The sequence below is a fragment of the Corvus kubaryi genome, unplaced genomic scaffold, assembly GCF_017639235.1.
Source record: "Corvus kubaryi isolate FWS band 111438036 unplaced genomic scaffold, C.kubaryi_AGA036_p1.0 split3-73, whole genome shotgun sequence".
Classification (NCBI taxonomy): Eukaryota; Metazoa; Chordata; class Aves; order Passeriformes; family Corvidae; genus Corvus; species Corvus kubaryi.
The window spans coordinates 12,964,786-12,983,742 of NW_024582091.1; the positions used below are offsets into that span (position 1 = coordinate 12,964,786).

General features: G+C 34.7%; 1 protein-coding gene across 2 annotated transcripts in view; it reads right to left on the reverse strand.

Moving 5' to 3' along the window:
- Window positions 1-18,957, reverse strand: part of LOC121659038 (pleckstrin homology domain interacting protein) — a 107,402-nt gene that overhangs the window by 7,670 nt on the left and 80,775 nt on the right. For both annotated transcript variants that reach the window (XM_042016751.1, XM_042016749.1), the window contains exons 25-39: window positions 18,197-18,304; window positions 17,687-17,811; window positions 17,394-17,476; window positions 14,213-14,324; window positions 13,934-13,995; window positions 12,195-12,350; window positions 10,116-10,236; window positions 8,281-8,406; window positions 6,226-6,298; window positions 5,780-5,830; window positions 5,339-5,488; window positions 3,754-3,906; window positions 1,543-1,706; window positions 787-1,067; window positions 309-470 (exon numbers count right to left, since the gene is read on the reverse strand). In XM_042016751.1, coding sequence (XP_041872685.1) covers window positions 309-470; window positions 787-1,067; window positions 1,543-1,706; window positions 3,754-3,906; window positions 5,339-5,488; window positions 5,780-5,830; window positions 6,226-6,298; window positions 8,281-8,406; window positions 10,116-10,236; window positions 12,195-12,350; window positions 13,934-13,995; window positions 14,213-14,324; window positions 17,394-17,476; window positions 17,687-17,811; window positions 18,197-18,304 — 1,927 coding nt within the window. The remainder of the gene's footprint in view (window positions 1-308; window positions 471-786; window positions 1,068-1,542; window positions 1,707-3,753; window positions 3,907-5,338; window positions 5,489-5,779; window positions 5,831-6,225; window positions 6,299-8,280; window positions 8,407-10,115; window positions 10,237-12,194; window positions 12,351-13,933; window positions 13,996-14,212; window positions 14,325-17,393; window positions 17,477-17,686; window positions 17,812-18,196; window positions 18,305-18,957) is intronic.

Sequence of the window (18,957 nt, forward strand, 5' to 3'; positions counted from 1 at the left end):
AATTTAGGAACTCCTAACATGACATTTGTAATAATTTAAATGAAGGTACTGATATGTTAACGTATCAAAATCATGTAGACAACAGTTCTCACACCATGGAAATGGTGTTAAGAGTAGTCAAAACCATGCTAATTCATCAAGAAGGAAACTAATGGTGACTGAATTGTTCCATTAGACTTCCCTATTCTGCTAAATCATCATGCCTTCTAATTTCCCTACCCCCAAATTACCACAACTAAAGCACAACACTACAGTCACTACATCAATAACTCTGAGGGTGGGGAGGAAGTTCCAGAGAAATTTGGTACCTTGTGGATTAACAGTGGAAGATTTTACTTTGCGCTTGATTTGCTTCTCTTTCTCGGGATTTTCTCTCGTGGAGTTATTCCTAGTGTTATGACTGTAATCAGATGGGGTAGGGTTTGATACAATATTCTGGTTCTTGGAATGTTTGGTTGAATTCTCCAGTACTAGAAGGATAAAAAGAAAAAAAAAATTATGCAAGTCAAGTAGTATATACTACATTCAATCTTGTTGGGTAAAATGGAACTCATGTTCTACTACAAACAATGTGAGTCAGTGATCCAAAAGGGAGAAAGCTTCCTAGATAAAACAACATAGCCTAACTTGTTCATTTTTCCTCTTAAGAGCCTCAAAGTTCCATCAGCTTGAAAACAGAACCAGTCTTAACTGAGAGAGATATATCAGATTTCCAAAGAGCCAGTTTTATCTTTAAAAACATTCATAGCCTAATTAAAAAACAAAACCAAAAACGCCCCAACTTGCCTGACTTTCCTGACCCTGCAGTAGTATTAGGCTTTGTAATTAAAGGCTTTATAGTTAAAGGCTTTGCTCCTGAAGAAGTAGATGGTTGCTCTGTAACAGCCACATCTGTTATCCCCCTATTGCTTCGAGTCCGCACAAGGGAGGAGGCTTCAGCAGCTTTTCCATTCATCTGAGGCGGAGCGTGTCTCAGTGCTGTCGACCGTGCAGGTGCAGAAGATGATGAAGTGGCAGAAGTTTCTGCCTTCAGCTGAGGTTTTATTAATCTCCTCTTCCTTTCAGGGCTGCAAAAGGAGTAACAATTTGTATCCTGGATGACCACCTTGTCATTTTACAGGAATAAATAAAATTAAATGCTAGTGTCTGAGATTGTGGGAGTAAAACAATCACCTCTGCATGAAGTATGTTAAAAATATGGCATTTACTGTGGAAATTCATGTAAGTTGTGAGCTTCTGGAAAGTGAATCTTTACAATAAATACTATAGTTATATGACAAAGCATGATGCCATCACTATCCTAACGATGCTGTTTTACTGTATACATTTAGCAGTTATTTGAATTTTAAGCACTTACACTAGGATAGCTCTAAGTAAAGTTTAAAACTCTTCCACATCATAGGGACTTGCATGTCAAAGCTACCATTCTGCAATATAGGGAATAGTAAAGGAAGTATTAAGAAAAAAACACACTAAGTTTTATTGTTTAGGTATGTCAAAATTTCACAGCATTTCATGAATACTGTAAAGGAATTAACGTACCTGGATGCAACACTACTGGAAACTGAGCTGCTTCTACTTCTTTTTTTCCTTCGTTTCTTTATTGTATTTCTTTTATGAAAGCGTAGGGCAGATTTATAATCTGATAAAATAGAACTTATGTGTTCTTCAAAGAAAGCAGAAAGGCGCAAGCTCATGCTGTAGATCTAAAAAAGAAAAGCCAGTAAACAAAGTTGTATATTTTTCCAAAGCATCCTCTTATTTATCACAATAGACAGAAAAGTAAAAAGTGGTTAATATAGAAATGTTTTAGGGAAATTTACAATCTGCCTGAACAAATATATCCTAACTCATGTGTAGGTTTAACTATTTTCATGGTTTTGAAAAGTGTATTACAACTGAAGATGACACAGAAAAGGAAAAAATTAGAAAATCTACTTTTTCAATTGCCTTTCCAGAATGTATCCCTTTCTAGCTTCAACAAAAATCATAAAGAGAGATTCTTAATGTAATTTTACTGTATCATACCTAGGGTCAAGAAATCTTATTTTCTGCTCTATTAAGTTGCATCCTTATATCCTGTCTTTGAACATCAGTCTATTTCTTTTATAGATTAATTGATACTACAAGTAAGTTGGCTGCAACAGGTACAATAAATGTATTGGAATTATGTAGGTGCACTTTTTTTTTTTTTTTACCAGCTTTAGCCTTAGATGATTTACACAGAGTCCCAAACTCAGTTTAGGTCACAAGTAATTATTTGAGCACAGTTGCTATTAATTCTGGAAACAAAAAAAAACCACCAAAGTGACTGTCTAGGTACTTTAAGGAGAGACAGCACCTTCTAAGAAACACAAAGACAATATTGAACCACTGCCTACTTAAAAACACACCAAACCATCTGAGTATCAGACTCAAAAGGTTTGATAGATTCTGCATGTGTTACTGGAGATGATATGCAAGGAATGTGTGTCTGATGTGTCCAGCTAATAAAAAAAAAGCTGATGACTGTAGGTTTACTGTTCAAGAAAGCATCAGTGATGTCAGTTTACTGTTCAAATAAGCACCATTGACATAAAGTAAGATGCTAAAAATAGAAGTGCATGACATAGTAAAAACATCACCATTCAACTACATGTTGCATGCACTGAAAACACATAGGTTCTAGAATATTAAAATTCTTGACATAAGAACCTTCCACTTCTACTTCTGAGTAAAACAAAAAAAGACAAATTTATTACTATACCAGTCTGTTTGGAAGAAATATGAAAAATGAAAGTGTCAAACGAACCTATGAGACCAGACAAAGCTAATGTCAGGTGAGATGAGGTCAAGGAGAAAAAGAAAGACCACAAAAGAATTCAGACCTCCCCCAGAAGCCCTGTCATTTGCTGCAACTGAAAGAGTAATTCTTTTATGGGCTATGGCAGCCTCAACAGTGAGTGAGACTATCTGCTACTGACTGGGGAGTAATCTCTGATCCTGCTAGTCACCTACTAAGAAATTTGTGCCCACGTCTAAAACAATGAAGTCCTAATGATTAACTTGCTATTTAGAACAGCCAAACATAAAAGCTGTTAATAAATCTAGTCTTAAAACCAAACACATATTAGTAGAAGAAAAGCTACACAGAAGCCTTGAACACGTGTAAATATGCATCTATAATTTAACTGCTATCAGGTACTGCACCTCCCACTAGCAAGACATCTCAGTACAAATCGCTTTGTAAGCTGACACTTTATGTAAACTGTCCTGTTTCCCAGAAATCCTAAGAGCTTCATTACAATCCCACTGCATACTGGTCAACAGCACAGAAGTTCAACATCCTCTGCTGTCTATACCTGGATATTTCAGTTTGGGGCAACCTTCAAAGTAGAGGAGCTCTCCGTGTGTTTGTTTTGAAAATCTAGTTTCTTCCCCAAACTATCAGTTAAATTTCACTATTGTACTCATGATCATGTTTTTACAGAACTTATCTTCCTTGTGGCTCCCTTTAGACCCACTTTCTAATATTTACTTTCAAAATACACATGCAGAACATCAGAACTTTTGGTATTTAAATAGCACACATTCCTTTCCTTTCAAATACAAAGCTAGAATAGTTTCTCAGAAATATTTCTGTTTTAAGAACAGAAATAATTTAACTTGTTTTTTAAAAGTAATCAAATTACACTGTCTCTCTGCCTTTTAGGTCGTATAGTTTTCAGATATAAGTGTTCTTTCAAACAACAATGGAAAATAATAAAATCTTACCCTTGATCTTTTACTTGGTGTATAGGCCTTGGAATTGCTGAAAATAAGTCTCACATCTTTACATAACTCCATTGGTGACTCGTAGTTGCCAGCTTCCAGTGTTTCTCTAACAGTAGCAAAGTCCATAGGAGTGTCAATAATATCTCTATAATCCTGTTTAGAAATAGCAAAGCAATTTATTACAAGTTCTTCCCCAAGCCTTAATGTATCATTTTCATTAGGATGAGTTTGATAAACCTGTTTAACCCAAATGTCCTCTTTAAATAGGTATGGAAGACTGCTGAAGACATTTTGCTGCTTTCCAATAATATACAACATACCTCCTTGCAGACATACTCAGCAGGGTCAAGGTTAGAAGTCAACTGATAGACCTAATTTATTTTATAAAGAGATTTTTTGAAACACAGAGCTCAGAATTTTGTGTCCTAAGGGCTGCATTACTAACACACTGACAGGAAGATAACAGTGATTTGAAAGTGTGACTACAAGCCTTCTGGGTGCCTTAGCAGCTCAAACTTGGGACTAAGACTAATACTGTTCTTACATATTAGCTTTAAAATATGAAGTTTGAATATTTGAACCTGATCAGAGGCTTATCACATCCTTTCTGAAATCTAAGCAGTTTCCCAAATGGAGACCTGACAATTTACAAAAGTAATAAAGTATTAAAAACTCACAGGCTTAGGCAGGACCCAATTCAAGCCAATGACAGAACCATTTTTCTAGGTTATGGAGGAAACAGAGACATATCCATACAACGAAAAGCTTAAATATCAAATTTAACCAAAAAGTTAACTTAATCCTTCAGAGCAAATAGAACCTGCAGGAGTGCCTCTGCATGTTAGGCTTGTGACACCAGGGAGCAGTGTGTTTCATGCCTAAGCCTAGTAGAGTGCTCTCTATCAGCTCATTTGAGGATCTCAAACACAGAGGGCCACTTGTAGTCGGCCACAGTGTAGAATTTAGGTTACTTCAAAAATAATGGTACCCAGTGGCTGCAGAAGTGTCAAGACTGACCTACTAGTGACTTCCTAAAGAGAAGCATTTCTTTTCTCTGAGACAATTAATTTTGCCCAAGTTAGTCATCCTAGAGTGATATTTTACAGAACTTAAGATATGCTAGAAGGAAAGCAAGCAAAATCTTTGCTTTATTACTTGAAGTTTTCATATGATCTTACTTTTAGCTTTTATACTCTGAAATGAAACCAATGATCCTTGACAACACGTCACATGCAACAACCAAACACATGCATTTAATATATGACCACTTTTCACTCAGAAAAGGAAAGACATCTTAATTGGAAAAGGTGTAATTTGCTTTAAAAGCTGTAATTTACTTAACAGCATAAGCATCCCTGAATATAAAATGTTTTCCAAAAAAAGTATCTGAAAGAGCAGAGAAGTATTATTTATTTTGAAATAAGTTTAAAAGAACAGTAAACATTATTATCAAGTGACAACGAAGTGCTGAAAAAAATTCTGTCACTACAGTTGCCTGAAGTTTCAATTGAAAGAATGGTCAACGTAAAAAAAAAAAAAAACCAAACCAACCCACCACTTAACAATTTTGTTCTAAAACACTCACTGGATACTCAAGAAGATCCACTGGTTGTCGAAATGGTTCGGAATCTTCACACTGAAAAATGAGATTCAGCAGCTCCTGGCATTGCTTCTTCCATGACTGAATGTCATATGACTGAGCCCGATTACGTAGCCGCCGCTTTGGCTGATGATCCTGAAATGACAATATTGCCCGGTACATATTAAATAAACTAGCTGCTTTTTTCAAAATCTAGTGGAAAAGTTACCCCACAGAATGTAAATGAATTCACAACATGCAGCACCACAAACAGAAATACTTTTACATTGAACAGCTCGGTAGAACAACATGTCACTAAGTTCAAAACTTTCAAAAAGCTGACACTACACAATACTAGAAATATTTCAGTTTTACATTCCATTGTTTAAAAATACATTTTAGCAACTGTAGCACTAAAAACAAACTAAAAAATTTAAAAACATTTACCTTTCTTTTTCTAGTGGAAGTCCCCGGCACATTTGTGTCTTTCTCTTCTTCCTTTGAGCAAGATAATGAGTCGCATAAAAAGGTTAAAAAATATAAGCATATATGAGTAGGCAAGTTCTTTTATACTTCAGACTTATAATTTGAGTCTTTACAGTCCTACCCCGTCCCTCTGAGAAGCCTTTCATGTAACTGTCAATTTTGAGAACCTCTCAGAAGTCTAAGCAGCATCCTCCAGCAAACTATTAAAGCTCTCTGCACTAAAGGAAGAGAGGAGGCTGGATTCTCACCCAGTTTCCTAGCTGACAAGAAGAAACATTGTACTGACAGAAAAGTACACTCCACTTCCCTAACAGTGACTGAAACCAGTACTTTGGTCTTCCACAGGACAGACAGTGGTCTTGTTTCTCCAGTGTATCAATGCCAGTGCCCAAGACACAACCACTTACCTCATCAGAGTCAGACAACACTTTCTTCTTCATTGCATTGTATAACAGAATTATGTCATAGCAACTCTGATCTCTGTAAAAAGAAACACAAGCTAACATTTATTTTCCATCTTTACCTGTAGAACCAACTGTAATATGCCTAGGAAAAGGAAAATATTTATGAAGCCATTCCCAAATAAAATGAGAATGTGTTTAGTGCTATACGAATACTAAGAGAACTACAGTAATAAGTTAAGCTAACCTCTGCTCAAAAAGTTGTAAATTATAGATCACTTAACAGTGTGAATGTTTTAAAATTAAAAATCATAATCCTTTACCATGCATTTATCACCATCAGAAAAATCTATTCCTATACTATATAAAGGCCCATCTTGCTTTGTAAGGAGCATTAGAGTAAATTTACCATACAAAAGTGCAATTTAATAATTTAATTTAGCACCCGCAATGTATGACATTTGAAATGCAAGTGTGTAAGGACTAACACTGCTATTGCGTAAACCTGCATAATTAAATCAGCAAAACACACACTAATTTTCAATTCTTGATTAACATGTAAAACTCCTCTACAAAGGAAAGCCCAAAGGTGTTCTACTACGTAGCAGAACAAACGACTGGGAAGAAAAGTGGTTTGTAACACTTTTACCACTGTAACTGTAAACACTCAGCAACTCCACACCGGAATCAGCATCCATAATACAGGCTACTGCCATTACCACTAGAACAGCTGTGAGAGAAGGTGAAAAAAGATAAACTAACTGCAACACCCACCCCCCATTTTCAGCTTTTTAAGATACTTAGGTAACTTAAGAAACTAAGACTCAGATTCTCAGATGCATCTAGATATTTCATTCTCATGAGAACTATAGGCTTTACTTTCCATTGTCGAGGCCTTCTACCTTACAGTTACAACCTTAAAAATAAAGTCTGGGCTTTACATGAATTGTTAGTTCATTTAAATTAGTATATTAATAGACTCAAGCTATAGGCCATTATTAAATAAGAATATCCAAGAATATCCACTAATTTAGCTAAGCCAATTAAAAACACACACTTTGAAAAACTCTGAGCCACATACACTTTGAAAAACCCTGAGCTGCTTAATTAATCAGAAGAAAAACCATGTAGGACAAAGATGTTAAAGAACAAAATTAGTAACAGAAAAGCCCTTTAGATACATATCTGTTCCTAATGGTGTATATTTCACTAAAACTTTTAACATCTAAAGCAGTTAAGTGTTTTACATTCTCCAGCCAGTATTAGACATCAGGCACTGAAGAAATTGAGCATTTATTTATGGAGTCAAAGTCCTAGTCAAAGTTCTAATGTTTTTTAAGAACACACAAAATAGAAAAGAACTAGATTTAATTTAACACTGACAAACGAAATCACTAAAAATGTCACAATTTTTGCTAAACTAACGAAGTATCTTGCTGTGTCTACAAGGTGGAAATAGCAGCGCTCATTGTGTATAAGCAAACCAAGGCAGCGGACACAGTAAGCTCTTACAAACTTCAGGTCTGTAGATGTGTCAACTGACTGAAAAATCTTAACTATTTCTCATTGACTTTGTCTATAGATAATAATAGAACATTTAAAAGATAGCTACAACTTCTGTGAACTACAAAGCCTCTAATTTTTACTTTGCATACATATAAAACACCATTTTCAAACCTATTATAAATTGTAATCTAGATTTTAGAATTAAATTCTCCCAATTATGTTAACCCAGCCAGTATTCAAACTCAAAATTAGAACTCCTAACTTACCAACGAATGTATCTGTAACTCCATGAAGATACTCAGACCCATTTTTATGATTTAGGAGAAAGTATCTCAAAATAAAATGCCATGCCAATCTATGCCACTCAATGTATTACAGAACTTGTTTTACAAATTTATGAAATCTTTGTCAACATAAGGTTTATTCTTTTCTGCCCCAACAGCAGACAACAGGCTTATTTAAAGTGAAGAACTATCTCACTTTAAAATTCAGATCTAAAAAGGCTCGTACCTTGGTAAGAGATAGGAATAACAACAGACCTACTAAGCAACTCACTTTATGAAATGCAGCAGAAGATCTGTGACAAATTTGGCAGATTTGACAATAGGACTTCCAGGTTCATTAAATGTGCGAGTATTGTGTTCGATGTACCGGACTTCCCACATTAACGAAGAAAGGCGCCTGTGTAGAAACGGTTGTCAGAAAAGAAAAGGAGAAAGAAAGACAATTTCTAGCAATGTGTATGAACGGGGGGGGGGGGAAGTTACATCCTCCTTCTCATTTACTCTTGTTTTCCCTCACATCAGAAAACGTGCACATCGGATACGCTGCCCTGAGTGACCAGCAGAAGGCATCTTCCTCTGGCTTCCTGTTCTCATGTTATATTCTGTGGTAATCTATACAATGGCTTCAAGAACATACAGCTGACACCCCTCAGGAAAACTCAGTTATGACACTTCAGCTTTTATTATTCCTTTATGATATACATAACCCATCCTATATCACCTTTGAACTCAGTTAAGGATTAACAAAATAGTAATAAAAGTGTTTTAGAATATACCTTTTTGTGACAGATAGACAACTATCAGATTTCCCCTGATTTAATAACCTAATTATAGAATAGCCACATTATAAATAATGATGCATAAAACAAAATAACTGAAAAAATAGATCAAAATCTAAAAAAGACAAAATAATAAGATAGTAAATACTCTGACAGCATAGAACTTACAGGTTTAAGGGACGCCTCATGAAAAGCTACCAAAAATCAAGTGATCAGAACAATCCACAAAATGTTATTAAAAAAAATAATAATTCACTGAAAAGCACAACACAGGGTGGTTGCTTATTACCTAACTAGGCCTGGGCAATATTACAAACTAAAAAAACCCCCAATTTATTGAAGGTGTGTTGATTACCAAAAATAACTGCTTACTCTTTTGACAAGAGAAACAATCCAGCAAAAAGTTCTCTCCATCTGACAGCAAAGCAATACATTAGAGAAGAGAAAGCTGGATTATCTCATACCACACAATAAACACGGAACAACATAAGTTCAATATTGCAATACAATGATAAAAATCAGGGATCCTTTTTTGAAAATGAAAAAGCAAATTCAGTTTAGAATTCAATCTTCATTTAGCATGTATAAAGCACTAAAAATGAACTTTGAAATTTGGCCCAAAACAAAATGCTATCCATATTTATTCAAAAGAAACTAAAGCAACACTGATTTTTAAACAAGAAATAGAACAAGAACTCAAGGAAACAGAAGTAATTTAAAGAACTATAATTCAACATAGATATTTACTAGAAAAAAAAAAAAAAGAAGAAAAGGATAAAACCCACAGCAATTGCAATTGCAGTTTAGGAAAACATCAAAATGGTATCAAAACATATAAACTTCTTTTTATTGCTGTACAGCAACTCAGAATTTCAACACAAATAATTTAAGAAGTCACATTCTGTGTAGCTGGTTAAGCGATAATGCAAGAATATTTTTTAAAGCACATCAGGACAAAAAACCACTTGAGGTATTTTTAAGGTTTCTCATATTAAAATTATTTTAAAAGTACTTTAAAAAAAATTATGAAGTGGAAACTTAATGCTTTGGTCTAAAGTCCTTTTACTAACCCTGCAATTTGAATCTCACATGGAACAGGTCATTTGCATAATCAGGAATTTGAATGCCATATAGGTCTAAAATAAATTTTGGAGATGTTCAATCCTTATTAGAGTTTTAGAAAATGGAAACCTAGATCAAGGGTAGAAGACGGAAGAAAGTAAAAGCGCACATGTGCGCCCACCTTCTAGTTTGGTATGACAAGACAAAGAGCTACCAAAACTACAGCTGCTGGTAGATCACAGCAGAACCGAGACTTGGGTCTAACCTGTAAAATCTGCTTTCCAGTCTTTGCTTAATGGTACTGAGGTCTGTGGGATATGCCACAACAGTGCAATACATTGGGTAAGCTTGAAGATCCACAGGTGCCACAAACGCAGAAGCAATATCTAGATGAAAAAAAAACCAAACAAACCACAAAACCCCCAGTGTTATATACCACAAAGTCCCACAGCAGTTTCAAGATTCACCCCCCTGCAATATACGCTATTTCTTCATGTTTGAAATGCACAGCAGTTTCCCAAAAATAACAGTTACTACTCTAGATACTCCAAACTATTTCTGATATTCTATTTAGAATGCTTGCTGAGGTGTGTGCTGTACATACCATTGCTGCAGTGACTGGGTACCCATTCTGTTATGCATGAAGCACCACACTCCCCAGAGGCACAGCAAGTGCACGTATAATATACACATTTGAAAAGTATAAAAGTTATATACAGATGAAGGCATGTAATTCAGTATCATTATTTACAGCACAGGCTTGTTTCATTTCGTTTTGTATTGCCACTCTCACATCTTCAAACAAAGCAATCCATTAAATTCCTGCCATAAAAGTTACAGTGCTATTTCAGCCTCTGTAAGATGTGGGTAAAATCCACGCTCAAAGTAAAACAGAAACACTCTCTCCTGTCCCTACCAAAAAGCAAAGAAGCCTTCCAAAACCAATCCCATATAGTGCTAGAGGACTGCTGTGCAATTTAAGTCTGTGCACCGAAACAATGTTGCCATTTCCCTCCTCTGCTTTCAAGCATCATGAGGGCTTAGACAAATCATTCTAACATCTTATATCTCAAGGAAAAATACTGCAATACAAAACAATGAAACTACCTTTTAAATTCTTAAAAGTCTTTAAAAAACAGATAATATGCTGTTGCTAAAAAAAGACTGCTCTTCTTCTAAAAGCTGTTTACTTATTCTTTCGAATGTTCTAGCAACTGCTACTTTGTACCAATATGCACCACCACACGTGCTATAGCTAAATCCCAAACTAAGCAGTCTGTCGTACAACATAATGCAACCTTGTAAAGCATTACTCTTAGATGGCACAGCAAAAACAGCTCAAATTTAATTTCCTCACAGTTTTTTTAAAACATAAATCTCTAATTTGTTTTACTACACTGTACAGGTAATTCCTTTGTTTAGGAAGCAAAGGGAGGTTTCTTATGCAGTATGTCATCAAAGAAACCATATGGGATATACAGGTAATCAGAATTATTTCAAGAGTTAAGTTTTATGGCTTTTTTGAAGCATGTCTTACTTTGTATTAAGTGCTTCAAAAATCAGTTAAACAAAGTGTCTGTGACAACTTTTATATTTAATGCATGACCACTGTTAGCCCAAAGCCTAAGACTGCTGATTTAACACCTTTTGATCCCCATAAAGACATACAGAAGACTTCTAATTCAGCCTGTATTTGCTGATGGATCCCCATCCAGACATCCATCTTTGATCAGGTAAATTTTGCAGTGATGTGTTAAACATTTTTAACAATTACTTTTTCAGAAGCTATGTAAAGAGTAATTGCTCAACAACCAAATAGCAAGTAGCTTTCCTAAGGTAATCAATTACTTTTTCCTAAGCATTATGTATAATTAAGGAAAAATGGAGAAGAAATCAGGAATTAGAAAAGACTAATACAGGGAAAATCCACACATAGGTATTCATTATCTAATTAAATCTATGACTTTTTTCTTCCCCCCCATCTGTCTGTAATGTAGTTAATATTCTCTTAATCATAAAGGTTTTAATTTTAACCCCGAACATGAGAATCTGGTAGCTAAAAGTTAAAAATCAAGTACTTTCTTTTAACATGTAAAACCCCTAGCGTATGTCAAATTATCTACAAAAAAGCAACAGTTACCTTGGGAAACAGGAAAAAATTTAGGTTTCATAAGTACTCACTATATAAAAACTTTTAAAATGTTCAATGAGAAAGTTTTGTTCTAGTTAATCAAGAGGTTAAAGGTGTATTTTATCACAATTACTTTGGTAATTTCAGAAGTGCACATGATCACTGTCTGAAAAACATAAACCAAAAACATTTCCCATATTATTCAGAATTTACCTAGAGTCATTAGTTGATTTATCCCTGCAATAATTCTGTCACACTCCTCATCTCGGGTCCTGGAGCCCCACTCTCCATCCAAAGGTTTGTAGAGCAGTGTTCTACGTTCATCATCAGTTAAAGGAACACTAGTTCCCAGTTCTTCTGGAAATACAGCTGGAATGTAATATGAAAATTAAATAAAGCATAAATGTTTGCATCTTGTGTAACGCATATACCTGTAAATCAAAAATATCATGAAATCATTTTTACAAATGCATAGTTCTTGATTGCTCAAAGACATTTTGGATGTATCCAGTATCCTTTCTGTTTATTATTCTGTGTTACATTTAAATTCTTACAATGCAGTTTGGTGCAGTAGTCCTCCCTGGAGAAAGATTTATCCTCTTACAAATAGCTAATTGTAAAATTTATTTTAGAGCCAATTAAGACACTAATTTATCCCAGTTAAAATTTGTGTTTTGGTTTTGGAGTTATTTTTTGTTTAAAACCCAACATTCTTGGTAATAACTTGTTTTGGTAAGGAATGGCAGATGATTTCCAGAGGGAGTTTAAGATAACTTTGACATTTCTGCTAAACATTCCCCAGGTAGTAGTTCTACAATGTCACAGTTCTGAGTTCAAATGCTAAAACCAGAGTTCCTGAGTGTACAAAGGAATAGTGTTCTCACCTTAGCACCCTTGAGGACCTACCAATATTGACAATTTATAATGTAACAGCAGATTTTCAAGGTATGATGTTAAGCGGTCCTCTTAACAAGTTTTAAGAAGGTGTAACAAATATTGATATTTGTGAATATAGTGAAAAAATCAGGTTCAGGTTTAGTTATCTTAAGCAGTACCTATCCTTTGTCTGAAAATGGTTTCTCCTTTCTTAAGACAACAGGAATTGGCCTCTACTAAAAAGTAAACAGGGCCTTCTATTTTAATTATTTTAGTTATGTTACCAGTCTAACACCTGTATTTTACTTATGACAAGGAGGTACCCATTAAAAGAAGGATTGAACCAAAATGAAAAGTTGAAATGAGCACATTTACAACTTAAAATAATTAAGAATTATTTATCGTTATTTTTGAGAGACAACATTATCAAATGTTTCATGGAAAACACAAATGAAAATGCTGATTCTACTTTGCTTTAACCAGAGTTCTATGAAGTCTTAAAAAAACCCAACCAACAAACCAAAAACCTATGTAAGAAGAAATACTACATTCTTGTCTGTGAACATGTGAACAGTGGCCATGCTATGCTGTCCACTCTGCAGCATGTGTATCTGCTACATGTGCTGGTCCAGAGGGGGAGAAAAATCCTACTCTGTACCAAACTCTCTCATAGGCACAGGTTGCAACTGCAATGCACTGAATGTCTGCAGGAATGCTGACGTATCTTAGAGCAGCCAGTTTCCTCAAGCTGATCTAGGGCATGGGTTTATCTTCAATCCTTCCTAACTGTACAAAAAGTTAAATTTAACTGTACATTATCTATAGTAATTTTTGTATTTGTCTATTTTCAACATCACTCAGTTTATCTAGCATGGCTGGTTTTTTCACAGTTCTTTTATCTTGATTCACTTTTAGTTTAGTAATTGATTTAAAGATACTCTTTAAATGCAACTGGTTTGTGGGCCTTCCTCCCATCACCCCAAAAAAATAGGATTGTTTATGTAAAACCATATAACATTTTTTTTTTCTTCTTAAAATACACTTGTAAAGCAAATTCTATTATTAAGATAACATACCATTACTTGGTATCAGCTCCATGTCCCAAGGGCTCATCTTCTCAGTATCACCATTGTCCCAGCTTAAAAATAACCACACTTGAATTATCTATTAATATTGCTTCAACAATGTAATTATTTAATGTTTGTAACATAACTTAAATTTATATACCCCAGACTATTATAGTAAAGTGGTACAGAGAAATGCATGACTGAATTTAATGAAAGCAAGTTTCTCAGTCAGTACTTCAAATGAAATAACTAATTAACATAAAAAAGATTGAAGATAAATTTGCTAACCAGACATTGTAGCACTGGAATAAGCTATCAGGATAATCAGGCTGAAGAGGTTCCTGGCTTTCAATTGTTCCAAACCACCAAGCATCATCTATCACTGACCTGAAACGATCACCTAGGTAAGAACACAAAATAATTTCATTAATATAAGGCATGTTACCCTCCCAAGAAAAGCAGGTTTTAGATATATCTGGCTTGATCTTGAATACAGAAATCCTTTGGGACATTTACAGCCTTAGCAGGCAAGCATGAGTCAATGCTCAGTTAAAAAAAAGCCAAACAAAACTACTAAATTCTTTCTGAAGATTGTTTTTTAACCACAATGAAAGTTAATGTGGCATTTTAGAAAAATACCTATTTACAAATCTACCTATACATTCTTTACTTATGAATTTATTTCTTAATTTCATATAAAAGGTAAGACATTTCAATGCTTTAAGACTCCTTTAAGATTCAAATCTACTTGCATTAAATACTACCTGCTACCCTAAGATAACTGAGCACTATGACACTTCTATATGGGGAATATTTTACAAGCTGCTGAGCTCATCCTCCTTAGTTTCTGAAGGGCTTTTTCAGCGATGCAAATGTAATTCAAGAGGTTCATTCCCTTTACTATGCAGGCAATCTGACTGATAATAGAATAAAATTTATTAAAGCTTGCTGAAAAGGTTAGCAAAGTAATTTACTGTGACTTGCAATTGCTTCACTACCACAAAGCATTCACGCAGCTGAGAAAAAAGGTCAGAAGCATTATTTAAAAAAATTACACATGAGAATGCATGTATTACACAACATCATAAATGCTAACATTTTCTACAACACAAGCCACAAAATTTAGAAACAATTTTTAGTGTAGTATTCAGCTCAATACAAGAACAAATGTAATTTAAGTCTGAGATTCCAAGAACAACACATTTTTATGCTCATAGGATATACACTCTCAACTGCTGTAGCATTTATTCCATTTCAACACATCCAACCTCTGCCCAAATGCTTGCTGAAGTTGTCTGAACTAACAGGAAGTAAATATATTCTCAAAAATGGTCTGCTTTCTTTACTGCATTTTTTTATACTTTAAATTTAATGGATCACAAGTAATTTCAGGACAATAACAAAGCTTCTGTTAATAGTCCTAATTGTGCTGAATAGGACCAAGTAAACCAGAAATATCTGAAATGCAAGATCAAAAATGTAAATAAGGGCTGATGCTTTATTTTAAAAGAATAAATTATTTTCTGAAGAGCTATAAATTTACAGTCTTCCAATCTGGCCTTCCCTAGTGATCAGTTTTACAAAGAAATGTGCGTAGGTACAACTGTGAGTGACTTCACTGAGTTGAACGTTAAGCAGAACAAAGCCACTTGAAGGGGCATATAGTGGCAGCTGCTTCTAAGTTCTCAAGGGTCACAGCATTCCTACAGACAGAATGCTAAAGCAGGAAAGAACATGATTGAAAGAACCATCGCCTGAATCACTACTTTCCCCATGTCCTCTGTGCTACCTCATCTATGCAGAGAGCAGTCTTACAAAATCTCTTACAAGAAGGTGGCTCTAGTGCAATTTTCCAGAACTGAGTATCCCCACATAAAGCACACTTGAAGATAACATAAAATGTATGTTGAATTTACAGTGGTTGCGATGTAAGAGACAGGTATGCACACCTGTCTAAGACATACAGCTGAAGTTGCAGGAATACTACTGGAATAGCTTTTAGCCCAAATATTAAACTTGAAGTTTAGTAAGTTTAGTAAGATAAAGATATGCAATAAATAGAATCGGAATACAAATAAGAACCTGTAATTTCTCAAACTTATGTTTGTTCCCTCTAAAAGGATTTATACATTAATATAAATTTAATATTAAAAATATAATAGATAAGAAAATATTTTTCCCTAAAACAAACAAAACCCAAACAACAACAAAAATTCACATTATTTGCATTGGAAGCTTGATAAAAGGTCCTGGTACTTCCAATACTTTCTGTGTAGCTTCAATTTATTCCAGACTGCGAATTTCTTGAAATACGGTTGCCAGCCCAGGAAGCCTGGCTAGGCTATTTACAAACAAATTATGGCAATCATTCTGGTGCTGCTGCAATTTTGTGCAAAAACATGGCATAGCAGAGGAGGACAAGACAACAGATCCATAACCATGAAGAAAGAGCAAAGCTTAGTGACATACGAGTAGATCTTGATCAACCTTGTCACTTAAGAGATCTTTAAACTGAAATGATCTTTGAAGAAGAAATCCAGGTTTACATTTCTTAGTGGATCAGAAGCCTAGGTCTTTACCAAATTCCCAATAGAACTGAAGATGAACTGTCTTTTCAGACAACATAGTGTGAAGTATGAGATGATGTGGAACTTACTCCTATGTCATCACGTAATTTATACATCTACTGCTAAGGCACACAACCTAAGGATATCATAGGACAGAAGATTAATTTATTCCATTGCTGAAAGGTGATCTTTGTCATCATATGGAAAAGATGACTAGGAAATTGATCTGACTGGAGGACCTAACAGTCATGGGCATTCTTCCAGTATCCAGTACTCCAAAATAACTGAGCACAGGCAAAGTAAAAAGAATCCAAGTCATTCCCTCATCACTTAGCAGTGAATTATAACTATATACACTTCAACGCAGCTAAACCACAGGGTTTAGAACAGAATTCAAAAAGTGTAAGAAGATGGAAAGAGCACTCTTTGTACAATCTAGAAATCAATTTCCAATTTTTTAAAAATTATTTCCATATTTTCAGCAGATATTTCAGAAATTGAAAAAAAAATAATCCTAGTAGCAATGCAGTTGTAGGAGGGCCTTCGATTAAAAAAAAAAAAGATACACACAATATATAGGCTACAAGAAGTTATCAGCTAGCAATAAACACCATATTCCTCAAACCTATCCCTAACTATTCGCTCTGCAAATATACAACTGACTTTTTCTTTGCAGTTTCTTTTAGAGATCACCTTCACTATTTTGCTTGCTTGCTGACACTTTGATCAAGGACAAAGTAGAATTCCCCAGATAACTATGGGCATATCTTAGTCTCTGATTTCAGCACAGTATTAGGATTTATTTACTATAACCTACTTTTAAGAAAGTTATCATGAAAATAGGTAGAAACTTAGAAAAACAAGCAAACAAAACCACAGCACGCAACTCTCCCACAACTCACCTATATTCCATCGCCTATGCTTTGCATCATCGAATTGTTGCCTCAAAACTAGGAAATCTATGACATCTGGCATATCATGGTACCTAATTACAACAGAACACATAACTATTAAGTGATAAAACAGAAAAAGCATACAGTAAGGCACTTACATAAAAAAATTAACACTTCGAATCCAACACTTGAAAAGCACAAGGTCAATATTACTGTCATCATTTAACTTTCAACCTCAACACCCCCCTGGCCATCCCCCTCCAAGAAAACTCCCAATTTGCATACAATACTGCTTTCCTTACTTCATGGTGAAGGCTCCTCCAGTCAGTTTACCCGTATCAGGGTCAAGAAAAGCTAGTTTAAGACAGCAGAGAGTAGGCAATCCCACTTCATACTTAATCCCAACTATTTTCATCAGCTCTTGCTCCTAGAATAAACAAAATGTACCACCACTGAAGTTAACTGAAATAGCTTTCTGAAACATGAAAATATGGGTATATTGAATATACTATATTTCTGCCAGATCACATCAAAATCAATCTGAAATTTAGTCTTCCACAACAAGCTATTATTTCACAATGCAATATGTTTGAAAAATTTGCTGTGAAGTATAACCATCTCATCTGCTCGAGCAGATACAAAAAGTAGCACAGTTGAAGGTCTGGTTTCATTTGACTATTAAGTTAAATTTTTCCTCTTATTTTACAATATTAGGAGCACTAAATTTATTTCTATCAAGGAGTTACTTCCAGTTAGTTTCTATTTTTTTTTTTAATATTAAGATATAAACAAAAAAGAAAAAGAAGTCATACCCGCAATTCCATTTTATGCCATGGTTGTTTCTTGGGATTAATATTATATACTTTGTTCTTCTTGGCCATTACAACGTATGCTTCATGACCTTGTCGGAAATAGTAGACCTAAAAGTGAAGTGTGACAGTTATCCAACAAAGACTCTGAGGAGCTGAAATGCTAACAAGTCATTCCCATACAGTGTGTGTACTCTCTCTTTCATCAACTTTTCAGTCTGTTTTCCTGCAAAAGTTGTGGGTTCTTAAAAAATTAAGTGGAGGAAAATTTTAAAAGCTATTACAGAAACATTTATAGAAAAAAGCAGGAAATACTTAGAACACTGTTTTCTGTATGAACAAAATACCCTAAATTACATGTGAGACCAAAACAAAATCAGTACAAAACCATCCATGTATCATTGTACCACAGAGCAACTCAGTGACAGCAACAAGAATTCCACTAATCCACCTGGTTAATCATCACTGCAGGACAGCCCTAAGTTAACAATCAAGCATCACTAAATTCACTATCTATCTTATCTTTTTTGAACAAGAATATATTCTAGAAGGAAAAAAGTCTGTTATTGTTCTGGTAAGATTTTGGTGTTTGCTTCCATGTAACTGAAAAAATAGCTTAACAAAGGCATGAACAAACTAAAAAAGACATTTCCAGTGCTTATTAATTTTTTTTTAATCCTTCCAGTATAAATTTCCATGGTCAGACATCCAGAGTCTAACAGTTCTACTTTGATCTTGTTGTATAAGATACCACATGGATGAAC